The sequence below is a fragment of the Centruroides sculpturatus genome, unplaced genomic scaffold (assembly GCF_000671375.1).
Source record: "Centruroides sculpturatus isolate CEXI.00-Female unplaced genomic scaffold, Cexi_2.0 scaffold79, whole genome shotgun sequence".
Taxonomy (NCBI): Eukaryota; Metazoa; Arthropoda; class Arachnida; order Scorpiones; family Buthidae; genus Centruroides; species Centruroides sculpturatus.
This window is the reverse complement of record NW_019384415.1, coordinates 209,724-237,421: the sequence shown is the minus strand read 5'-3', so window position 1 is coordinate 237,421 and position 27,698 is coordinate 209,724. Positions and strand designations below refer to the sequence as shown.

General features: G+C 31.6%; 1 protein-coding gene across 1 annotated transcript; it reads left to right on the top strand.

The window, feature by feature from the left end:
• Positions 1-640: 640 nt before the first annotated feature.
• Positions 641-26,774, top strand: LOC111619170 (glutamate-gated chloride channel-like). The gene is made up of 9 exons (XM_023360862.1): positions 641-663; positions 5,750-5,838; positions 6,480-6,550; positions 17,394-17,617; positions 17,688-17,770; positions 17,861-18,001; positions 19,676-19,890; positions 22,039-22,215; positions 26,531-26,774. Exons 1-9 carry the CDS (start codon positions 641-643, stop codon positions 26,765-26,767), a joined length of 1,260 nt encoding a protein of 419 aa, XP_023216630.1. The 3' UTR covers positions 26,768-26,774.
• The last annotated feature ends 924 nt before the right edge of the window (positions 26,775-27,698 follow it).

The window sequence follows — 27,698 nt, the reverse complement described above, 5'->3', positions numbered from 1 at the left end:
AGTATATTTTATGGTTTCAGTTATGACGATTAAGCAGACTACATTACGACTTCACACCTACATTATAAAATCATTTTTATGTAGTATGGTAGTAGTGCGTGTAGAATAAGGATAATAATTAAATTCTAATGAAAATAACTATTTTATAAATATTTAAATTAATTCATTTAAACTTTATTATTAAATAAATTGAAAATAACAAAGAAGAAAAGCTCGATATTATAGATAACACTGTTTAAAGTGTTTTACCTTTGTAACCCACAAACCACATGCAATTTTCTAATTTGTCATTCTTGTACTCCGCCTACCATTGATTATGGTTAATTTTCAGAATAAATAATTATACAAATTCACGCTTCAGCTTTTAAAATGCATATTACAGTCACAAGAGGATAGCTGTCCTAGAAAAAAACAATTGTAATGTTACCTCTAAACCTACCACTAAAATTAGTAGGGTAGTAGGCTTGTCTGTCCGTCTGTCTTTCCGTAATCGCTAGATATATGAAAGACGAGAGCAGATATGGAAAGCTTAGGAGCAAAAGGTTCCAATTAACTGAATTTGAACTTCCGGTTCGAAGAGGAATTTACGTTATTCCAATTCAAAAATTCTTTCCTGAAAGGAGTTAGATAAACGACCGGCATGGCTCTATTGTTAAAGGAAAAGTATGATGTACAGGGGCAAGAGTTGCTAATTTGAGGTGGAGGACATATATTTTAAATTAAATATATTAAAAATATGATTAATAATTGCAGGCCGGAATTGTGAGCATATCACAATAAATAATTGTTCCTTAATTATTAATTTTATATATAACAACTCCGAGAATACTATTCTATAAAATACTTTCATTTTCTCTTTCTAGAAATGTATATAAATTATATAAAATCGATCGATTAAATGTAGTTGATTATATTAATTACATTTCATTCAAATGGAAATTCGCGGTGTTAATAAACGGAAGAGTCATACGAGTGTACAGGTATTGTACAAGATAATAACTATTTCGTCCCACATATCTGGTGGCTTAGAATGGAAGAAGGTTAAGGTATAATATTATTGACTTGTACTATTGAACTACTACTGAAACGATGACAATCGATGGAAAAGATTTTGTATTGTTTAGGAAATATTGACTAAGATAGCAACAATTTTCTGACAGTAGAGTGTTTTTCTAATAACTATATCCAACATTTTAACAGAATTAAAACTGAAAAACTGTTAGTAATTTTCATTATAAAATTTCAGAAAGAAATAAGATTTTTTAAATTAAGCAATGAAGATAATAATTGATTAATGCAGACAGTAAAACACAGAATGAAGTAATAAATAACGGATACAATAAATTGGAAAATTCAATAGCTATACAGAAATTCACCTACAAAACTATTCTGCTTTTAGTATAGCTGAATTCATCAATTATAGAAAAGAAAGTCCTGTTCTGTAGCAATATCTGTTTTAACGGACAATATCAAAAGTGAAGAAAGTCTCTCTTGACAAATTATTGATCAATTTTAACACGTGAAAAGGAGACACATATACACTGGTAAATCGAAAAAATCCAGCGAATAAATACATAACGCTCCCAGCGAAGAGTATTTATGTTTAAGAAACGAAGTTAAAATTGTGTGTTGCTTCATCTGTTATGACTTTTTTTTTAATTAAAAAAATAACTTTTATATTATTAATTATTATAAAAAAGCAATAAGCTTAATTTTTAGGGTAGGGATGTTTCTTTTTTAATTGTAAATGCAAGTAACGACTAAAATTTTTATTAAGTCCGACTCCATTCGAGATATGATCCATAACTTTCTCTATCTTCCCCTACTTGACCTTTAACCAGTAAAATTTAATACTACCTATGTCTTTTGACCATGCTAAATTTAGTTTCTTAGTCTTTACACCATTATGATGTATTAAAAGGCGCCAACATGCGCGCACATACTTGAAATGCTTTTTTCCTTTTTGATTTTTCTGGTGTTTCGAGTGGTACCGTGACAATTAGATGGGTGGTGGTTTCGCTTTCTCTTTTAATTCTAAATGAGATTATAGTTAAAAGATTATGCAGGGAGAAATTTGATGGATCTAAGTATACTCAGTGAAAGATGCTGGTCACTTAAAAGCTAATATAAAAAATTTCATATACGGTCAAATCTATGAACAATGGCCATTGACGAGATGACCGTGGTTTGAAGGTTATTTTGTATGCATTTTTATTTTAAAAAGTAAATGCCGCTGTTTAGAGGTGGCCATTGTAGAGAGATTTCCGTTATTAGATATTCGATTATATAAAATGTATAATTACATATATAACAGTTATAAACGTGTAATGCTTTAAAAATAGTACTTGTGAGAAATTTATGAAACATGTAAGCAGATAGTTACTATGGCTACGATATGAATATAAAATAAAGCACATTGTTGCTTATGATTGTACCAGTGATTCTAATTTAATTGTAAATTTAAAGGCATGCATTAGGAAATGAATGTTGAATTCATTAGATAAATTATTTATTCGATATCTTATCAAATGCTGGTAACTATACATAAATATTTTATAATTTATAAAAGATAATAATAATAATATTAAAAATTAATTTATCGTTTATGTATGCCAAACTTTTTTCCACAATAAACCATTACAGAAAACTAATAATGAAGTTATACCATTATTTAATAAATTAATCTTATACACTTTTTAACTATTCCTGTCCTGAACACGAGAAGTACTTCTGTAACAAAAAATAATCGATTCGATTAAAGTAAACATTTCCCTTTTCATAGTATACTTTACTAAAATATAAATTAAACCTTTTACATTATGTTTAAACGAATAAATTTTATTCGTAATAAATCAAACCCACCAGTAGCCGAGTGGATAACACTACAGAACACTTTTAGTTGGTCACGGGTTTGCACGTCATCAACAGGCTGGCGGTTGGAGTCTTTCGGGTTTTCTTCACGTGCCTAATACGTCAAACAGAGGCCAGTTTTCCATAGAAGGAGAAAGTCCTCGCGCGAGACATCCCTTCTTGGCAGATCGCCCGTGTGTTACGCTGTCTTATCTCATCGAATCAAACATGTCATCATAAAGAATCAAAACACTATTATTACAACGAACAGTGTAGTATTTACTATGATAGATAAATACAGATTGATATAGGTCAATATAACGTATTATTATTTGGACATCTTTTACAAGAGTCTGTGCTTTTACCACGCTTGATTCCACATTATCCATAGATTATTAAAACCTTATAATAGGCCTAACACCTTCCAATGTCTCTTTCTCTCTTGGAATACTTCTTTATTATCTCCATTCTCGTTTTCTTCTGAGGCGAAATCATTGAGGTTTTCACAGCCTCACAATTGATTGCCGGATGGTCGAGGGAAAGGGTGGCAGTCTACTCTGTGGGGGACCCAGGATCGAATCCGGACAGGTCGAAACAATTCTATGAATTTTTGGGAATGGTCCGTTCGGGCCCCGTCTCTCACCAGCCAGCCTCTTCTTTGTGGGCCTAACCTAATCCACGATAGCCATACAAAAAAACTCTCTTAGTGCCTATAGGGCCGAAGGAGTGAAAATGAAAGAAAGTAAGTCCATTATATAATGTACTGTATGTCATATTACTAGTTTATATAAACAGTACATATAAGGATTGGATTGATGAGATGAAGCAAAACAACACACGGCGATCTGCTGAGAGGAGGGTGCTTCTCGGTAGAATTTTTTAATGGAAAAACTAACCTCTAATTGGATAAATCATGTGAAAAACACCCTCAAAATGCGTGGCCAGCTCGTTAGTCAAACTCCAAATATATATAAATTTATCATCTTATTTTTTCTGTTATGCTTACAAAAACTAAAATAAAATGATGAATTTTAGAATTGAAACAAGTCATTTTTCTGTAAAAATGAGAATAAATTTTGGCTAAAACATCAAATATTTACATAATTAAAAAGAAAGGGGTTACTCAAAAATCTCATGTATATTTTTATCATGTTAAGAAAATTCTAGGGTGTAATTTGCTTGTGTTTATTATATACTATGGCCACAAATTTATATTTGTAAACATATAGATTCGTGGTCACTTTTAAAACAAAGATTTTACTCTTTGTTTATATACATATATATATATATATAAACAATACTTGTAATACAATCTTATGAAAATTCATGTTTAATATGAGTAATTACATTTTACGTTGGCGTACCTGTCTAAAATTTGGATTATAGTCAATGAACTTATTCTCAGTAGGTCAAGGAGGCGAACATTTATGAGTCAAGATCTAAATTTATTCTTTATGAAGTTAATATTCTTGACATATCTAAATATGTTGACCCAAACAAATATGGCTAATGCTTTTATTTCTGAGTATTTACTGAAGCACACGTATTTAATTCAGAGTTGTTCATATTGAAGATGCCGTTTTTTTTTTTAAATCAGCAAATTTTGCTTTAAATTCGGATTTAACTTTCATTATGAAATTGGTAAATTTAGGTTTCACTATCCTACTATTTAGAGAAATGTGTTCTGTATTGTCACGTGTTTGTCACTTCATATTTTCATTTTCGATTTAGTTGTAGTAGTTTATAATAAAATACTTATTATTTTATTATTATTTAATTATTAATTGTCTTTTAGTGCTAGTTACGATCTTGAATCGATCCACGTATTACAGTTACAATTACATAAACGTATATGTTAAATAATATATCATTTTATCTGTTAGGAAGAATACACGTATTTAATACAACAATTATTTAAAAATTTAAAAAATAAATGTCAAATTTTGAATATTTACTTCAACATTTCAGACTGTTAATTGTTAGCCAACCTTTATTAATATTTTATAGTGTACTACAAGATAATACGAAGAGTCGGTTTTTAATTGTAATATAAATGTCATTAATTCAGTTATTAGGAAACTTTGATAAATTTAAATATCGCTAATTATTTTAGTTATAATTAGAAGTTTTACCGATTTGCATAAAGCATTTTGAATTAAAACATTGTTCCAATGTTTGTTTATTATTATTATTATTATTTTTATCAACAAGCATTTTAAATGTTTATAGTCATTTCGTGTAGAATTAAAACGAATAACTAATTTTTAATTAAGGCTAAACATGTTTTAAATTGGATCATTTAAATAAAATATTACTATTCTATTTCTAAAATGTTTCAAGGATAAAAGAAAATCTATATCAATATTCTGTATCTGTATCTGACTTCTAACGACACCATAAAAGTGTGTCATTTTTATACTTTGGTTAAAAAATTCGTTTAAAACCCTTTAAAATGTTAATATAAACTTATTAAAAATATATTTTTTTTGTTAATCTATCAAACTGTAAATTCTTAAACTATACAATCTTGTGAGTAGTTTGTCATTTCTATGGTTTTTATATTGAATAGCTTGAAATGATATTCTATGAGATACTAAATGCTTTTTCTGATTATACTATTGTTATATATAAAAAAAATTGTTCTTTTGGTATATTATTTCAATAGAATAAACTTTCATTAGTGTCATCATTACCTAAGATTTACATATTTCTGTATAATATGGCAAATGCCACGTAACTGATGTAATTTATTAAGCAAGTGGAATACGGTTAATTATACAGAACGTTATTTTCGTTAATTAATAATATTAATAATATAAATAAATTGCAGGTAAAAAAATCATAATTGTTATAATATTCTATTATTTTATTAATTTTGTTTATAGTAACTTTTTTCCAGACAAGTCGAACAATATACCGAAACGGATTTTTTTAAAAAACTAAAGGATGAAGAATATGACAAAAATCATCGTCCACCCGGAGATTCGGGTAAGTTAAAGTAAATAAATTTAATTTATTTTATAATAAAGATAATTAAGTCTATTTGAAGTAAAACGAATATCCCATAAATAACTTAGAATATATTAAATCTTAGATTAAGAGCACAAACTAACCAAACTATTAACAATAAAGAATGAAAGATTTAAAAGATTGCTAACAATATATTGTTTATACGAAGTCGGATATAAAAAAAAAATTAAGGAATAATAATAAACACTGTAGAATTGTGGAATTGATAGAATAAGGCAATCAAGACATTGGCGTTTTACTAAGGGGGTGCCTCCAGGAAATACTTTCTATGGGGAATAGCCCCTATTTAGGTTTAGACACACGAAGAAAACCTGGGGTTAAAATAATTTTAATTGTAATAGCTACGTGAAATCTACGAGAAAATTCGATTTATGAATATAGTATATATTAAATTATAAAATTATAACTGTTTTTTTATTTAACTTAATATTTTCCTTTGTTATATATAACAGCAAGGAAAGTAAAACTTGGTATAAAGAATTATCAACACGTTAATTATTTTGTGTAATTAAATCAAAGTTTTACGTTTAATTTACATTTTATCCTTTATTGTTTTGTTAATAATAAATAAATAAATAAAATATTTTATTTTGTTTCAGGTAAAAAACAACTTACTATAAGAGCGCAGATTGAAATAGGATACATGGGAAGTATCGATTCAAAAGATATGGTAAATCTTGCTTTTATTCAATAAAATTTTAAAACATAATTCTTTATTTTTTTAAATACTGTATTTTGAAATTGCATAATAATTAAAGTATGTCCGAATACACGATGGGTATGGTATAGTTAACGAGGCTCTCTTAGTAGCTGTGTACAGTAATAATTAACCTAAAAGTCTAGCCTAATTACTTGTTGATAATGGATGATGTATATCTTTATACAAATGGGTTTTTTTTTTCGTTTTTAAAATATATTTTCATATTCGCAGTACATTCAGCCATCGCTTAAAGAGCACAGTTCGAGAATTACTCTTCTACAGAAACGATTATAATTAGAGATACTTATAAATTATATATGTTACTGTGAAAGACTGAAATTAGAGAATGTCGATATTCTCTGGTGAATGTTGACACATACAAAATACGTCGGTGAAAGACCGAATATTTGGTTATATTATTATATACATTCGAACAATAGCCGGTATATGTTGACAAGCACAGATAAGCTTTGGTGGAGGTCGAAACAACACCCGAGAAGCAGATGTCGACAGAGAGGCGACAGTCTGTCGCCAAATTCTTTGCCATTTCCTTCTGCTTAAATTGGCGATACCGTACGAATACAAGTCCCTAATGTCGACCGTGGCCGTACAGATGCTTGAAATGTGTTGGCGGTTGTTGTTAAAATAGAAGACGCCGACTTTTATAAATTAGCAAACAAAATTACTCTCAAGCAACTTTATACCCGCAATCAGTTCGTAATTTGTAAAGAAAAGTTACTTTCCATAGATGATATTTCTTCTCAAGAAATATCGCTAAGACAAGCAGCTGCAGCTAATTCGAAAAGTGGAGGTCAAGGCTATACACGCTGTCATTGCAAAAAGAAGTGTTCCACGAATAAATGCAGTTGTAAAAGCAAGGGACAAGAGTCCCTTGCTTTTAACCATTGCAAAGAGAAGTGTTCCACGAATAAATGCAGTTGTAAAAGCAAGGGACTCTTGTGCAATTCAAAGTGCCATAACAGTTTAAGTTGTTGCAATAAATAAGATTATATACCGTCAATCACATAATATATATGTGTGTGTAATTTTGTGTATTATTTTCTTTAATGATTTAGAATGTACTGTTCGTTTTAGGTTCAACAGTTTATTTACATGTGCTGTTACTTAAGCTTTCTCCTATTTTGACATTAAAAAGTTGCATTTTTGTCTTAACGTAATAAAAATATTTTTATTCAACATTCACCATCAGTGCATGCTAAATGTCGACATTTGCCGGTGTAAGTGAGAAATAATGATATTTAGCAAATATTTCGTACATACACGAAATGACTGTGTGAATGCTGACATTCGCTGGAGAATGTTGACATTCGCCAGATATCGGTCATTCACAGTAATATAAATTTTAGAATCTTAGGATAAATCTACAATATTAGAATCTACAGCAAGCGAGATACATTTTATGTAAACCAGGGGTTTAACAGTAAATTAAAAAGTGCCGAGTTTGAATCACCACTGACTAAAGATGTGCCATCGTCTATGGAGTTTTGTGTTGATAAAGAGCAACTTTGTGGCCCTATATCTGCAAATCGGCTTAAATGCACCAAAAATGTGATATTTTCGTAATAAGTTCGAACAACTATGCAAACTGTAATTAATTTTCTCAGTTTAACCTAGATATTCACAAAATACAGTAGAAGTACAAGAAACACTCGTTAGTTCGAAATTCAAGGAACGAAACAATCGGGTTTTCGAATTATCGAGTTTCGAATTATCCTAGATTTACATATTTTTATATACTACATTAAATGAGACGTAACTGATGTAATTTAATAAACAAACGAAATACGGATACGAACGCTGTTTTCGTTAATTAAAAACAATAATAATATAAATGTAAATGTAAACAACACGTGTCCGATGAGAACCCTCACATATTAGACAGGTTTTATAAAAGTAAAGCAGAATTCCTCGAAATGTAGCCGCAACTATTTTTAAAGTGGCACAAAAACTAGTAAGTCGCCTAAATGTTGTAGCATAAAGCCTTACAAATATTTTAATCTGCTACTCGTACGGTTAATTCGTAATACGAATTACGAATTAGCCGTATTTCGAACTAACCGAATTCCTTAACATGTAAATCTCTATATCTGTGACCGGATAGTTACAGAACTAACATGATTTCGTACTATCTGAGTTCGAATTAACGAGGATTTCCTGTACTTTGACCTTTGCCACTCTGGTATGTCTTGGCACGACTACACCGCTGGTACAGACTCTATAGAATTGTTTGAAAAATGGCGAAGAAATTGAATCTAGATGAAAGAGAAATGATAAAATAAATTTTATTAATCAATACCATTTACTTTTACATTTAGTTTGTTCGCTAACAAAACAAAAATTTATTAAATTTGTCTTATTTTAAATCTTATTAAATTTTATATTCTTCTCAATAAACTGAGAAGTATATAAAATAAAATTTATTTTTCCTTTTAAGTTTTTAATAAAATTTAAAATTAAATAAATTTAAATAACGTTTTGTAATATGCTTCTTGTCTAGTCTTGTATTCAATTTTATGAGCTCTATGGCGGCTTTTCTTTTCCGCTAGACCTATTACACCATCAATTAGAAACAGGGCAATCTTTAGAAAATCATTTTTATTTCCTTTTTGTGATGTAACTGTTAAAGAAATAATGCATACAAGTTAACATAAAATTTTTAACTTACATGTTTATAAGAAGTAGCCTACAGAAATGGTGACGATTGATAATATACGGTATACTGCTATAACAACAGTTAGAATGTTAATGATTTACAGGAACAAAAATATATATAACAAGGTGTAAAAATTGTGAACTTACAATAGATATGACGGTACGATACATAAAGTAGTAATAGCGGTGAGAGGTAAACAATATACATAAGAAAGTATATTGTTAAAACCATAACATTGTTAACTGTTTTACCACTAAAACAATAAAAAAGGGGTTTTTTCGGGCACTAAAATTATACCATATTTGTTTGATTTAAATTTGATTCTTTCAAAGATATTTTCTTCGTATAGAATTTTAAAAAAATTATGAGTGGTGTTGTTGCTTTCATGTTTGTGTTTATTAGTTTCCTTATTATTGATCTAGTTGTTGATTATGCCTTTGCTGTAACCATTCGTTAAAAACATTCTTATTACATCTTGTATTTCAGTTGTTTTATTAGTGTTATGTTGTATGATTTTGTCAATGTTCGTGTAAAAAATGTTTTTCTTGATGTAACTGGATACTTCAGAAGTGTAATGCATGACACTGTCTACGGAACATGCTAAGTTCAGCTGTTACCGAACCCATCGGGATACCACCATTTTGCCTATAGAATTTATCATTGCTAATAAAATAGTTATAACTAGTCTATAACTTGGTTTAAACGCTACAGGGTTTTTAATTTTTGTATGAAACTATCGGTGCTTTGTATACTATGATGAGATTTTTCTAAAGCGTTTAGTTTCCCCCTTTAAAACTAATTCGAGATTATAAAATACAGTAGATCTCCCTATAAAACCGTTTCCTATAGTTATGATTCCTATAAAAATTGTGGCAGTATCCGTAAACAACGGTAAAAATAACTCCTATAATACGTAAAACGTCATCGGGCAGCCGAACTACTTTCCCGCCGTCCGTAGCGCCACGCTACGGACGTTTAGGCGGATAAATTGAGTTTAGTATCGTCTGTTCATATAATTATATATAAATTAGGTACTGTACATATAATTATATATTAATTATATATAAATTAGGTACTGTATATATAATTATATATTAACTTAATTTATTGTAACTTTATTATAATTAAATATATATTTTTCGCCGTCTAGCGTCACGCTACGGCGAGTTAGGCGACCTATCGTCTGTCCAGTACTGTAATTTTATACATTTCTTGTGAAAGAAACATTTCTTATTTAACGGCCATAAAAATTATTTATATTAAGGATGTCTCCAAAGGTCAACGAAGTTTTCGCAGAAAAATAATATCAGAAATCGCGGCCGCGGTTTGATGCGCTGTTCCGCGACGAAACCAAGCTTTAGCAACGGGCGTAGTCGAACGGTACACACTCGGTAAGCAATCCTACAATTTTTTGTTTATAACGTAGTTTATACGGATTATTTTCAAAAAAATATACGTATTTTGGAAATGTTGAGTCGAATTAGTCTAGAATCGATTAATTTTATGAAAGAAAACCTTTCAAACAGCCGTAGTCCGTAAACTATGATTCCTACAAAATTGATTCATAAAGAACGGAACGTATCTACCGTCTTATAGGGGGATCTACTGTATATAGCCTTTTATGTCTACTAAAGGTCTGTACGAAACGGGTTCTTTGAGTTTTAACTCTATAGGAAAACTTCGGTATTCTGTTCTCTCCTCTTAAGATAAATTGTTTTTCAATCCTATTAATAAGGTTTTACTTTTCAAGTTTATCAAGGGTTCTTTTAATTTTTTGTTAAATGAGTCAGTAGGATTATTATTAAGTTCATTGTACAGTACATCTTGGTCTAGTAATTGCCTGTAGATGTTTTTATCGTGATACTTATTCACAATTATTATTTGCTTTATTCGCTTTGACTATTATTAAATTGTTATCTTTTAAAAAATTGTTTTAGATTATCTATTTTACGCTTATACATTATTATTTTATTTTTTCTATTACTAGTGATTTTATACTTAAACAGTTCGCGCTGTAGTTCTTCTCTTAATCAGATTTTTTGCTCTTATGTTTTTGGTGAAAAACAAATGATATTTTCTACGTTAAAAGCACAATTGTTTCTATCAACAGTGATTGGACCATTAAAGATTAAACCTTTACTTAGTAATTTACTTATATGAGTCCGTATTTGAACGTTAGTTAGGTTGACGATTATGTTATTTAGCCAATTTTTCCTTTCTTGGATGATTGAATAATTAAACCAAAGAAATATAGTATAATTTTAGTGCTCGAAAAAATCCCTAGTATATGGGTCCAGAGAAACGTAATTTATAAACTCGGTTGTAGCTGCACTGTACCTAAATTTTATATAATAGTATTATATAATTCTAATAGTAGTTNAATTTTATAAAATTTATTTGTAATTAAGTAAAATATTCGGAGAGAATTTTTAATTTGTCTGCAACAGATGCTGGATTTGATAAAGAGGTTCGGAAGATCTCCCATTGGAATATCATCGCTGGTTTCTTTTACGTAAATAAAAAATTTGCAATTAGAGTAAGTGACGACAATTATCATCTAATATATAATCGAGACGGGTTGATGATAATGATAATGATAATGATAATAATAATAATAAGTGCAGAGCCCAAACGGTTAAGAGTTGAAAGTTTAAATTTGGTACACAGTTAGGGTACGTTAGAAGAACGCACATTAAGAAGGAATTTTTCGAAATTCCTCCCCACGGGGGAGGAGGACGGGATTAAGCCTTAACACTTCCATCAACAATGGAAGTGTTAAGTAACAATGGAAGTGTCAACAATGGAAGTTTTACGTAAAAATGGAATTGTTAAGAGATAGCGACGTTTTAAGAGAAAGTGCAGTTTTTTTCGTTTTTGCAGGAAATCGAAGATATTTTTAGACTCATCTAAAAATTTTTTAATTAATCTGGAAACGGGGGACCCAATTCTTGCATTCTGTGAAAACGGGTAATGTTGACTTTAACGTAATAATCTTAATCTTCGCTATCGTTACCTTTGCCCGAGCAACGCCGGGTCTACCTGCTAGTCTATAATAAATTTTATAAAATTTATTTGTAATTAAGTAAAATATTCGGAGAGAATTTTTAATTTGTCTGCAACAGATGCTGGATTTGATAAAGAGGTTCGGAAGATCTCCCATTGGAATATCATCGCTGGTTTCTTTTACGTAAATAAAAAATTTGCAATTAGAGTAAGTGACGACAATTATCATCTAATATATAATCGAGACGGGTTGATGATAATGATAATGATAATGATAATAATAATAATAAGTGCAGAGCCCAAACGGTTAAGAGTTGAAAGTTTAAATTTGGTACACAGTTAGGGTACGTTAGAAGAACGCACATTAAGAAGGAATTTTTCGAAATTCCTCCCCACGGGGGAGGAGGACGGGATTAAGCCTTAACACTTCCATCAACAATGGAAGTGTTAAGTAACAATGGAAGTGTCAACAATGGAAGTTTTACGTAAAAATGGAATTGTTAAGAGATAGCGACGTTTTAAGAGAAAGTGCAGTTTTTTTCGTTTTTGCAGGAAATCGAAGATATTTTTAGACTCATCTAAAAATTTTTTAATTAATCTGGAAACGGGGGACCCAATTCTTGCATTCTGTGAAAACGGGTAATGTTGACTTTAACGTAATAATCTTAATCTTCGCTATCGTTACCTTTGCCCGAGCAACGCCGGGTCTACCTGCTAGTCTATAATAAATTTTATAAAATTTATTTGTAATTAAGTAAAATATTCGGAGAGAATTTTTAATTTGTCTGCAACAGATGCTGGATTTGATAAAGAGGTTCGGAAGATCTCCCATTGGAATATCATCGCTGGTTTCTTTTACGTAAATAAAAAATTTGCAATTAGAGTAAGTGACGACAATTATCATCTAATATATAATCGAGACGGGTTGATAATAATAATAATAATAATAATAATTAGTGCAGAGCCCAAACGGTTAGGAGTTGAAAATTGAAATTTGGTACACAGATAGGGTACGTCACGAAAACGCACACTAAGAAGGGATTTTTCGAAATTCCCCCCGGGATTATTTTTTCCCGAGCAATGCCGTGCTCATCTGCTAGTATATATATATGTATATGTTACGGCCAGAGCCCGAAATCGGACAAAGCGGGAAGTGTCCGGCCAAATCGGAAAATGGCCAATGTCGCTGTAAATTGACTGGCAAATATCCGATCGTTTCTTGAATTTGGGATTTGGCCGGCCAGTTTGCGAAGTGGCATGAGGCGATCGGTCAAAGTCGGAAGAAAAAAGTCATGGTCGTTTGTAAGTAAGTTATCTACAACCTCTCCGGGCAGATTTGAGGTTCTCAGCCCCACTTTTGCTTTGCAGCCAAACATGGCCTCGTAGGGCGATTGCTGAATGTCTTGGTGAAAAGAACGGTTTTTCATTAATTAAATAAATCGGAAACTTTTAGCCCAATGTGTTGATTTATTTGTCTGCATCCATGTCATCATCATATTATGAACATCCTGGTTGGAACGTTAAACGGAATCTTGGCTTTGGTTATGCCTCGGTTTTTAGTTCAGGCAATATGTTCTTTAGTTCATTTATAACTTGTTTCGCAAATTTTCTCACCATTATCTGATTGAAACCCACTTGGAGCACCTATAGTGGCGAAGATATCAAGTAGCTGGTAAGCAACTTCTGCTCTTTTGCTTTTTAGAGGTCGCAATAATATAAACTTGGTTAAATGATCCTGATAATTGAGCATAAACTTGTACTTGCCGTCAGGGTTACTTTGCATGTCTATCTGTAAAATCTACCTGGCATCTTGGAGTTAAATTTTTTATATATCAAAGGTTTAGAAATTAGACCTTTCTTGGGATTTGATAATTTGGTATGACATGGCTTGCATAAGCGGAGGTACTGTACTTTACAATGTAATGACTTCTTTGGTGACATTTTTGTCTTAGTTTGTAGCTCCTTTCCATCCGCGTGCGACTTCCATGTTCAATTTACAAGTGGGTATCGTGCAATATGTCGAAAAATTCTTCTGTATGTACATAGTACAAAATATCACTATTGTGCCCTGTTATTGGCACAATAAGTTTTTTTATTTGCCATCAATTTCAATAACATCATATTTTCTTAGTCGAAGATAATCAACACTTTTTTTTTTCTACTTTTCTTTTGCGTGTTTAATTGACATAAAAAACCTTGTATTTTTCTCTGATGAGGATCCCACTATTATTTACTTTTACTTGCAGCAACGTATTCAAAAGTATCCGAGAACCTGATTTGCATATCAAATGTTTCCGCATTTACGTGTAGTCCAACTTCAGCCAGCATATTTGTCCAATCAGAAATAGCCATGGGACAACCACGGGAAAACAATTTCAATTATGAATGTTTTGAAATCGTAATATTGTTACATGGGATACAGCCCCAATAAATTGTCTTCTGTTGCTAATTTAATACGTTCCTTTAAAGGAAAACGTGTGGCAGCAAACAGTCCTTTATTAACCTTGGCATAATTATCTCCTTTCAGCAATGTGTTTCATTACACGTACAGTACGTACGTGTGATGAAAGGTTAAATTTTAGGGCACGTATATGTGTTGCTGACAGTACGTACAGTACGTACTGTCAGCAACACATATACGTGCCCTAAAATTTAACCTTTGAACTCAAAGTATTCATATAGAATACTATAAAAATACGAGGAATACACTGTTCACAATGAAACCATTATGCCAGAATAATAAGAACAAGTCTCAGAGGCAGGGTCTTCTCTGAAAAGCAGCAGACATACGGAATATTATCGTCACAACGTGGCATCTTCCAGTCCCGGATAGTCTTGCATCAGCACATTGAATTTTGGCCAGAAATTTTCCGCCACTTTGCTAAATGGCCGGCCAGAGTAGTATATACACTGGTCATTACAAGTACAGTACATCGGACAGCGGCCACTTCTCTCGGCCAAAGTACGAAATGGCCAGCCAATTCGAAAACTGGCCGAATTTCAGGCTTTGTTCGTAACATATCTATACGAGTATAATAATGCCTTTCGGTCCAATCTACGTATGATGAATTAAGGCTACGTTATGGTGTTATGAGAGAGAGAGAATTTATGATGAAGAATGAATATAATTTTGATGTAAATTATTAAAGTTATGCGTATAATTTGATGCAGAAAACTTAGAAAAAATTCTCAAACGTATGGACTTACTCAATTGGAGTGAATGCAAACACAGGGCCGATTGGAGGAAATTTAATGCAAGAGTTTCATATAGATTATATAGATCTATATGAAACTCTTAAATTTAATGATAGAGTTTCATATAGAATATAATTTAATCAAGAGTTTCATTTTCTATTATTATATTTGCATAATTATAATATAAATATTGTTAATGATTTTAAAAATATTTAACTTGAAACTCTTGTATATAGATAAATTAATAATTGATAAAATATTTTTTTATTTTATTTTTTATTTTAAAATTTTGGAATACATTTGCAAAGTAACAATAAAAAAAATAATTTTACGTAAACTGCTATTGTATCAATATATTATAATCAAATATTTACTCGTAGATTTTAATAATAATTTTCTATTTAGTCGTTGAATCGATAAAAGCATTTCGTCATTGTTTGGTTTAGAAAAAGGCTGTTTTATCTTAATAACTATTTTATTCGGTATTAAATGCTTTGTATATAGAGACAAAGGATATTATACGTTACAGAGACGTATACAAAATAATATCAAAGACATATTTTCTGCTTTCTATCATCTACTCATTCCATTTTTTTAAATATAACTTATACAATAGAAGTTACATAAAAAAAAGGAATGAGTAGTTATATAACTGATATTTTATAAGTTATACAAACCATAAAATCATATTTTTTAGGTAACTCTTCTAAATATTGTAAAATAATAATAGTGGAATAAAAATATTAAAATTCGTAAAATTAACTACGAAACTTATATATAAACTATAAAAGAAAATAATGTTAGTATATATGTTATATCTTATTCTAAATAAATTTTTTTCCTTCTGTCTGAAAGAGGCACGATAAAGATAAAGAAAAACGAGCAATTTATTGCAATTTTTAATCATGTTTTTAATTTAAAATATATGCTTTCCACCTCAAATTAGTAATGGTTTGCCCCTGTACATCATACTTTTCCTTTAACACTAGAGCCGTGCCGGTCATCTATCTAGCGCCCCTTTCGGGGAAAAAATTTTGAATTGAAATAACGTGACTTCCAGTTTGATTCGGAAGTTCTTATATAGTTAATCAGGGCTTCTTGCCTCTAAGGTTTTCATATCTTATCTGGTCTTTCATCTATCTGTCTCCGTTCTCGAAATTAAAGGAAATTTATAAGTCTACAATTTTTTCCAAAATTGCACCCCAATGAAAAGGTATATCTAGTTAAAAACAACGTTCAAGTTTTATAGGAGCTCGTTTGATGTAAATTCGATGTATAAAAAAATTAAATGACGTATAGAATAACGTGTTCGTATATGATTGATTAGTCGATAAATTTATTTATTTTCTCCTTTGAAAATTATATACTCGAGAGATATGTAATTGTAATTAAGCTCTCAGATATCCTTATTTTCTCATAAATAATATAACTTTAATGATTAATGGAATGTAGAGCAATTAGTACTAAAATTAACTCTTCCTTTAACTATATACACATGTTGAATATGTTATTGAATTAATTATAATTATAGAATAATCGTAAATTAAATTATCTGTTAAAATTTCCGAATTTAGTTAAATATTCATTATAATTGTAAAAATATAATTTATATACATAAAATTTAAGTTGTTCTATATTTAAAAATAAGGCCATTTGACTAGTTTTTAACAGAAAATTTATTATATTGTATCACGGAATGAAAATGTTAAACATTTACATAACTTAAGTGAAAATTTATGAGATGAATATTAAAATTTCACATAGATATTTATTAACAATAAATTTATTTTTAATAAATTAAAACAAAAGTGTACTCGTTTAGAAACGATTTCGTTCATAATGTCTGTGGTAGAATTCTATATTTAGAATTCTACCACAGACATTATGAACGTATCATACTATAAAGTGAATGTATATAATATTTTTACTGTTTGACTTTAGACATTCGAATTGCATGCTTCTTTGCGTCATTGGTGGACTGATGTTAGACTAAAATACAACGAAAGTCTTGGTCGAAGAGTCTTTGGAATGAAGAGTCTCCGCGACGAAATCTGGACCCCTACATTGTTTTTCAACAACGAAAAAGAAAGCCAATTGGTATCGACCACCAAAGACAACATTTATGTACAAATTCAATCGAATGGAAGCGTATATTATTCATTGAGGCAAGTTTTCTTTCAATTGTGTTTTAAAGTTTAATTATATTTGATTATAAATGAATTTATATTAAAATAGGTTACGTTTGACCCTTTCTTGTCCAATGAATCTGAAAAATTATCCCTTCGACAAACAAAAATGCAGAATTAAAATAATGAGCTGTGAGTTTATAAATATTTTTATTTTATAAATCGTAAAGTAATAATAATAATAATATTTAATCACGATTTTCTTTATTAAACAATTTTTAGGGTTATACGGAAGTCAAGATTTACGTTTAAAATGGAAAAAAGACTGCGTAATATTTCTAGAAAGCGTCGAATTACCAGAACATTTTCTGGATAAAGATAATGTCGAATGTTCTAGCTTTAATAGGACTTATTATACAGCAGGTAAAAATTAAAATAAGGGTGTAGAGACGGATTAATTCACTTCTTATTATTTATAATGGATAAAACTGATTCGGACTTTGAATAATTCACAGTTTGAACGGCCTCCTGAAACGAATCAAATTTGAAGTACGAGGCACCACTGTAATTCTAGGGTTGTTTTAATGTCTTATGCACTTATAACATATATAATAATACATTCTCAGAAAATAAATGCTGAAAACAGAATAAATTATTAATTAATATGCATCTATGTCCTTAATTTAATCAAAGTTATTCTTTCAATCACTATAACAGTGTATTTCCATTAATAGGACTTATCATACTGGTGTATATAACTGTGAGTCTGTAATCTTATACACCAGTATGATAAGTCTTATTAATAAAAATACACTGTTAAAGTGATTGAAAGAATAATTCAGAATAAATTATGTTCGAACAGCTCTTAATTCCTCATAAAATATCAATATGGATTATTTTGTGATTTATTTATAATTGCATCGTATAAAATATGATAATTAGATATTTGTCAATGTCAAAGTTAACTTTTCTGATTAAAAATCTAAGACATAATCTAAGTAAATTGGAATTTTCTTCTCCAATGAGCAAATTTATTCATATTCCATTAGATGGAGGAATAAAATCACCAAAACACGAAGTGGCATGGTAATTATGCTTTAAGTTGCTGACTAACTTTTTTCTTGTTCTTCTATGACTTTAAATACTATTATCAAGAAAAGTGCACAAATTAGAATGAACAGCATGATACAGGCATATAAATGAACTAGAGTATGAAAGAGATGGGTGATGTGGGCCACTCTGCGGATCAGATGTTCAGATGGGTGACATTTTTCGAGTTCATCCATTGAGCTGAACACGTTGATTATATTAGTGATGAAAAATGGCGGATGGACTATTAGTCTTGTTGGATGAAACACGAAAAAGCCACTCATCTGAACGTAGTGACCTGCGTAAGAATGTACGAAAATTCACGTACCCATCTCTTTCTTAAGATGCGTTCACACAGATAAACGTAACGTAACTTAATGTGGCGTTATTATATGCCAGGAAGTCATTTTAGATCAAAATCGTCCTATCATTTCGTGCCCATACAGAAAAGATAGGAGGAGGAAAAGTGGCGGAAAACATTTGAAAGAGGAAAATCTAATTATTGAAGAGGAAAAATAGAATCTGATTTTATACAAACTTAGGGAAAACGATTATAAAAATGTTGATACTTGATTGGCTAACCGTAAAAGTTCATGTGCCCACCCATATGAACACTTGCACGTACCGTAAGAAGTGCTCATCTGAGTGAGCTCAGTTTATTCATATGCCTTAATCTACAAGTAATTATTGCTCTGTTCTCCAAAATATATGTTCTTGCCTTAATAATAGTCTTTAATACAGTATTACAAATGCGAGTTAAGTGTCTGAGTTATAAGAATACACAGTAAACAAAAATGGAGGCTTTAAGTACTTAGGCAAGTTTTTGTATGAAAACAGTGTACAGATTTTATGTTCTGCCCTAACTGTATTTTGCCATAAACCCGAGTTATTTTTATTTGAATCTATTTTATTTTTAAAATTCAATCCCTTTTAAGCACTACAAATTTATATTGATTTTAAATCTCTTTATTTTTATATTGTTTTAAATTTTATTTTCAATTCAAATAGGAGAATTCAGTGGTATAGAAGCAACACTATCGTTTCGAAGAGAAATACCATTCTACCTGATGGAAGTATATCTACCTGTCAGCTTATTAGTTATAGTATCTTGGTTATCATTTTGGTTGGACGTTTATGCTGTTCCAGCAAGAACTGCTTTGGGAATCACAACAATTTTAACAGTTATCACAAATTCCAGTGGTGTTAAAGAATCCATTCCAAGGGTAAGTAAAATTAATAATATTTAGAAAGAATAACATATAATGAACTTGTATGATATTATATTGTATAATGTCATATAAGATCATTTGTAACCTGTTATAAATGATAAAGTTAACCTGATATTTTATCTATTATAGAATTAATAACAGTATCGATGCTACAATAATAAATACATATCAGTAATCAACGTGGCAAATGTGTGTATAACTTTACCTCATAAGTATTTATTAGGATATTTAAAATATTACAATAAAATATTAAATTAAATGGATATGAATCAACCTGCAATAAAAAATCTTATCTTGTAAATATTTATAACTAATCTAACTAAGAATGTTTTGATAGTAGGCCTATTATTGTTATTGACGTTAGGCCCATTCGTCAAAATATTATTCTTACTATATTTTAACAAATATCATGACTGTTCTTTATGCATCAAAAAATTTGGTGACTATATTTATTAGAGCTGGATTAAGAGAGAAAAATGCATATGTATATGGAATTTAAACTATTCCCACCGTCAACTTCCCTAGAATTTAATTTAAAAAATAACAAATTTTATTCAATTCTTTCTTTATTTAATTTATCCCTTCCTCCATCTCTCCTCTCTCCATTTAATGAAATTAATTTTTGATATACAGTGGTGTCTCGTACAACGTACTTAATCCGTTCCAGGTGCATGTCCGTTAAGTGAAACGTCCGTTATACGAAACGCATTTTCCCATAGAAATACATATTAAAACATATAATTCGTTCCGCAGCATAAAATAACCGTACTGTATCATAATAAATGTAAATGGAGCAGACACCAATTATGCCGGGTAGTCAGATGTTGTGAGGAGGAGGTGGAAGAACACTTTCTTTACACATTCATACAGATACAGACTTTTTACACATTGCAACGGGTCTTTTTTTATTGTTTTTTGATCGGAGTCAGATTCAGGAGAGGCTACCGGAACTTGCAGGGTCAACTTCTCTTGTTCCATCCTTTGTTTTTTGCCCTCTGGCTTCTTGAAAAACATGACCAAGGTGGTCTGTTTCTCTTTCTTCTTTAACACCTGTCGGAAATGACGGACAAAGGTGTCATCGTAGAGATCATTGATCCTGTTGGCCTCAGCTGTGTTTGGATAATAAGTGTTGGTAAACTCCTGAACCTCTCCCCATTCGACAAGAAAGTTTTTGTCAACTTTCACTCCTGATGATTTCTTGCTTTGTTTCTATTGAAATCACCCTTCTGTTTTTTTAGAAGCCATGATGCATTATAAATGACTTAACTTGCCAGATTATATGATACGAATAATTCTTTATTAATTAAGATCTCTAAACACTTCTACGAGCTACTCTCGCTCCGTTTGTTTTTTACAACTTCTTTTCGTCCCGCCACCTCGGCATCTACACAATTACATTTCGTTTATTTGAATCGTCAACATATACTGTATTACATTACATTTAATGTTTATTTAAATCATCAACATATATTACATTACATTTCTACTTCAGATATACTAATAATACATTCTAATAATACTAATATATCCTAAAAATAGCAGATTGTCATTGGCAACGGCAAAAGAGTGGAAACAGAAAGTCCGTTGTTCGCAGCAAGTCCGTTGCTCGAGTCACGTAACGGTCAAACAGAAAGTCCGTTATTCGCAGCGTACGTTATACGAGGCACCACTGTAATGTACTTTCATGTTTTTCCAGGAATTTCTTTTTTATAATAAAAACTACAATATAATTGTTGTATTGCAAAATAAATGAATTTATACAGGGTGTCCCAAAAGTTTCCATACATATAAAGATGAAATGTAACTTTATTTAGAAAACATTAAAATTCAGCATTAAGATTTGTGTCAGTGGATTGACGGAGTAAGGCAACAGAACACATGGGTAATCTGCCAGTGGGGTAACTTCTAGCAGGACCTATGCGGAAGCTGGATTCTGTTTAGGTGTTAGACACATGAAGAAAATCCAGAACACTGCATGGTCGTCACTGGTCAGGCACAAACCAATAACCAACTATAAGTGTTCAATAGTTTTATTTATTCGGCCACTGGTGGCCTTGATTTGTATCATTGTATGAAGACTTTTGGGACATCCTATATATTATCTTACCTCGATTAATAATCCACACTTATGTGTATTTTCAGGTATCTTATGTAAAGGCTGTGGACATTTGGATACAACTTTGTACATTTTTAGTCTTCTGTGCATTTCTGGAATTCCCATTTGTTAATTTTATAGCTAGGAAAAGTCAAAATTCTTCCGAAAAGTCGAAAACTTCTAATCCTGCCAATGCTTCTAAAGCACAGCCGTCCTTATTTAAAGTAAGTCAATTGTTTCGTTTTTCTACACTATAAAGTTAAATAACAAATAGAACACTCGAATATATTCTTAAAATTTTAATAATAGATTTTCAATCAAAATTCTCTTGCATTGAAGATTAACGTAATATCTACTTTATTAGTTTTTAAACAACGTTATCGAACTGAATAAAAAATTCCAGTATGATAAATGTATAACTAAAATTCACAAAAACACTATAAAATTAAAATAAGGTGGAATTTTTATATTTAATATGCTTCTATACTCAGGGCCTTCGAGAGGGGAGCTGGGGATTTTTCTTATACGAGGGTAGTCCCAGAAGTACCCGACCTAACAAAGAAGACACAAAAAATTTGGTAAAACATATCTTTATTTTTCAACATAGTCTCCTTTTAGCTCGATACACTTTTTCTAGCAATGTACAATAGCTTCGATCCCCTGTTTATAGTGAGAACTGTCGAGCTTCTCAAAATAGCCATCAACCGCAGACTCCACCTCTTCATTGTTGGCAAATCTTTTATCACCAAGCCATTTTTTTAAGCTTAGAAAGAGAAAACAATCCGAGGGGGCTAAATCTGGCGAATAGAGTGCGTGAGGAAGCAATTTGAACCTTAACTCATTGATTTTGGCCATCGCAATAACGGATGTGTGAACTGTGCCTTGTCTTGATGAAACAACACTTACTTTTTCGCGCAAATGTGGCCGTTTTTTCTTGATTTCATCACTCAAGCGCTGCAATAAGTTCACATAATACTTGCCGTTGATTGTTTTTCCTGGGCGCATCCCAAAAAACTGACGCCATGACCTTGCCAGCAAATGGAACTGTTTTCGCTTTCTTTGGAGCTGATTCTCCCCTTTCAGTCCATTGTTTCGACTGTTCTTTCGTCTCAGGTGTGAAGTGATGAACCCATGTTTCATCCATTGTTATGAATCGACGCAAAAACTCGGCTTTGTTGCTGCGAAACATTGCCAGACTCGATTCAAACATCCTCACGACGCTGTTTATGTCCCATCGTGAGCAAATGTGGCACCCATCTTGCGCACAGCTTTCTCATGTCCAAATTTTCAGTTAAAGTGCGATGTACAGCACTTTTTAAATGCGTACCATATCTGCTAGCTCTTACACTTTGAGTCGACTGTCATCCAAAACCATTTTGTGGATTTTTTTCACCTCTTCTGGCATGGTCACCTCACTTGGTCGACCACTACGATGTTAATCTTGGCAGCTCGTACGGCCTCGTTTAAACTCTGCCACCCAATATTTTATTGTTGTAACGAGGGAGCAGACTCCCCCAGAGTAGAATCTAGCTCAGCTTTAATATTGGTTGGACTGAAACCTTTCAAATGAAAGTATTGTATCATATAACGATGACAAATTTTTTCCATGTTTACAAATTCACTGAGATTGTTCATTATTTATGGCTGCCAAAAAAAATGCTATACAACGTAACGTCTTCAAACTTCAAACTTAAGCTTTATAAGGTTAATACTTTCGAACACAGTCGTTTTTTTTCAAACAAGTACCGCCATCTATGTCAGGTCGGGTACTTCTGGGACGACCCTCGTACCTGAAGGAAACTTAGCGGTTCCTATCTCAATAAATTAATGTCACTTTTATTACACCGATTCTTATTAATAAAGAAGCATTCTACGTATTTCATTTGTTAAAATTTGACATAAAGGGCCTGCTCTACCCCTGGGCCCGGTTTATACCGTGCCACCACCAGAGATGATATAGTTAATTAGGGCCTTCCGCTCCTAATCTTTCCAGATCTGTTCTTAACCAGATAACAGTGGGAATTTAATTCTACAATTTTTTTTCAAATTGCAGTCCAATTATTGAACATTGTAATGTAAAAAATAAAATAATTGTTATTCGTAAATTAATATACGTAAAGTGCATTATAAATCTGCATTATGAATTCTACATATAACCTAAGAATTTATCAATTACGCGGTTGCGATAATAGTAGTTATCCTAATTAATCAGATGGACGTTATAAAAAGAGATAAAGTTTTCTACAAAGGTATTATTATCATAAGCATATTAACTATTCCAAATTCAAAATTTTCTGACATATAATACCTAATAAATTTCGTTAAACCTATTTATTATAATATAAATTACGACACTAGTTCCTTAATCCACCATCCGATAATTTAGCGCCATTCTAGTCTAATAGGTGACTGATCAACAAACTTCTTCTGTATATGAATATTTAAACCATAATCGAAATAATACAGTATGATTTATATTACAATTCCTTATCCATAAATGGATATTAATATAAATGTTTTTAGAACAGAATATTTAAATTTTTCTGGTTTCTCTTGAAGATTCTATTCTGTTAGAATAGATTTTGAATAACGCAGAAAATTATACACGATAATGTTAGCTCGGTTTCTCTTGTAATAAATACACAATATAACGACAATTTTTAATATTGCTTACTAACATTGCATTTTTTATTAAATTAAATTTAAAAATTTTGTTCAAAAAAAATTCAATGAAGCAAAACTATTAATTAACTGAAACAAGTAGACTAATTATAAAACATGAGAGTTAAATAGACTGTGCATTTCAGCTATAAAATAATTATTTTCAATTAGAGGAAAAGTAAATCCATATATTTAGCATATTTTTGGTGAAATGTTACGTTTCTCAACGGTAAAATCGCAATAGCAGGAAGAATTGCAGGACTGGTAGAGGTGACATATGCAGTGATTAAGTTTGCGTACGCATCGGGTAATGTGGTGTCCAGTTTTGGGCTATAAAAATCAGCAGCCTGCTCTGGCTGTAAATGCTATCAACGACGATTCGCGGCAAACGAATTTTCGAAGAAGCGTAGACAATGCCTCGAGACGACAGCGTGCCGAATAACACCAGTTAACGGCTGGGGAACCAGACCGTATCTTGGAGCTGCGCGACCTTGATTTGTCATGAGCGCAGTTGCCACGCGTGTTGAGCACGCCTGAGTACCATCCAGCGATGTGTGACACGATGGACGCAGTAACATTTGCAAACACATTGAACAGGGAGCGGATTGCACTGGCACATTACAGAGCGCACAGACTGGCAAATTCCCGAACGGCCCGTCGGGACCCGTTCGCCACGGAACGTGGCATCAGAAACTTCCTGTCGCCGTCAATGAGTGCATCTGAGTCCACCCAAACCATTCGCAACAGATTCCATAAAGACGGGTTGGACGGCAACCGAGGTGCTATTAACCACTCGACACAGCGCTGGACCACTGAATGGCATCGGGTATTGTTTACGGAAGAATTACGATTTTGTCTGTGAAGGAATGACGGCTGTGGACGGATATGGCGGTATCCCGGTAAACGCTACCTGTCAGCTCTTTTTTCCCAGAGTCACACCGGCCCCATACCTAGCATTATGGTTTGAGGGCATCATGGTTTAGGGAGGCATCATGTTCGATTAGCGGACAGCCTTGGTGCACGTTACCGGTACTCTAAAAGCAGATCAGTACGTCACACGAATTGTAAGGCCTGTGGTTCGTCCATTGGCTCACAACGCTGTGTGTCCAGAAAGACAATGTCCGACCGCACGTTGCATGGTGAACTCCCACCAGCCTGAACAAAATCCACATCCTTCCCTGGCCAACAGCCTTGACGGATCGGTCTCATCGAAGACCTGTTGGACCTAGTCCGACGTGAGGTGCACCGAAGACATACCATAGACGACGTGTGCACCGCAGTGGACATAGCTTGGCAAGGGATACCTCAGACAACCTCGTATGCATGCCTCGCCGAGTAGTGGCCTGTATAACTGCTCGTGGGGGCCATATTTGTTACTGAATAAACGGGTGTCTGTTGCGTATCTTTGCTTGTTCTTTTAATCATTTGCATATTTCTATCTCATGTACCGGTCCTGCAACGTGCATGAGGCTACGCGAATTATTTCGTGGTGTTGCGATTTCACTTTTGAGAAGTGTATTTACTTTCTCTTATTTAATTTTCATATCGAATAGTTTAGTATGAGTACTAAATCGTATATAAATATTCATCATCTTTTATATTAAGTTTTGTTATGTCACGCGTTTAGTAAAACTTGCTGTATTTTTCAGTTTAATTTTTTAAGGCGTTTCATCTTTCGGAATTACTCACGGAATTATCATTAAATAAATAATAAATTAAACCTTATAACACTTGGAGACATTTAAGCAATTATAAAGAAAAATTGAATCTATATATTTATGTTATAAAATTATTAATCAGTTATTTATTTGTATTGTTTTCTTTTTAAATTAAGAATATTGTAAATATATTTTAAGAAATATTTCTTTATTTGTACAGATTGTGAAACCAACATCGGCCACAAATAAAGTTAGTTGCACAGAATCGTCGCAACCAGCTGCTAAACAAACAACCGGTTTCGAATTCGACGACGAAGAAAACAAATTAGACTTTTGTCATATTTTTCCAAAACCATCAGAAGATCTAGCCAGAGCCATCGATCGAGTTTCTCGATTTTTATTTCCATTTATATTTGTGATATTCAATCTCATTTACTGGTTTAAGTGGCTGGCATAACGAAAACTTCAAAGTTTTCTCTATATATATCGATACAGAACAGATTAAAAATAGATACGGCGAGTTCTCACTTAACGTCGTCCACAGTTTCTTGGAAACTGCGACGATATAACGAAATCAATTTTACTGTAGGCCTGCAGTTTTCATCAGTGATTTACTGTACGCAGGAAGGAGTACGCAAGAAGGATCCGTTAGTGCTACAAGTCTACACAAAGAAGGCTCAGATGTCCGCGAGTGAAAAAAGGCTGAGAACCGCTGCTATAGGCTAAATGATACAAACAAGATACAATTCTTTAATATTGTTCTAATTGAATAATGTCTGCAACCTCTAGCATTTATTTTCCACCTCGAAGAATCAATTTTACTGTTTGTAAAGAAAATTCAACAATAACTGTAAATAATTACAAAGTACTTTGTATAGCGACGTTAAGTGAAGACTTGTTTTACATTTATGATTCGGATTTTATCACATTTTGGAAGAATGATCACGATTAAACAAACGTTAATCGTTGTTCGTTGTAAAATAATGCCATATTTTTCTCTCTATATCTCTTTATAACATATATTTATTTAATAAAACATTAAAACAGTATATATTTATCTTTTTTTTATTTTCCCGGATGTTATAAAATATAACATAGGAAAAGTATTGTAATCGATTAAATTTTCATCCACCCGTTTTAACGTTCGAATCAAAGAATGTTAAGTCTTTTGCCTTTTTATAATAATTAATAATATAAAAGTTATTTTTAGTAATGTCTTATAACAGATGGTGTCATACACAATCTTAACTGCAAGCTAATATCATAGTGTTTTTTTAAATTTTAATATTTTTTAAATATAAATAAGTTTTCAATTTTTGTTACGATATAAAATTTAATAAATAACAAAAAATTAAAAGGAGTAATTCTGGTGAATCATGAGAAATTTC

Bases quoted from the DNA above. Each gene is read 5' to 3' on its own strand.
- LOC111619170 (XM_023360862.1), top strand. From the start codon at position 641: ATGGCTCTATTGTTAAAGGAAAA. The intron at 5,839-6,479 runs GTAAGTTAAAGT...ATTTTGTTTCAG, and splicing joins TCGTCCACCCGGAGATTCGG to GTAAAAAACAACTTACTATA. The intron at 17,771-17,860 runs GTGAGTTTATAA...AACAATTTTTAG, and splicing joins CAGAATTAAAATAATGAGCT to GGTTATACGGAAGTCAAGAT.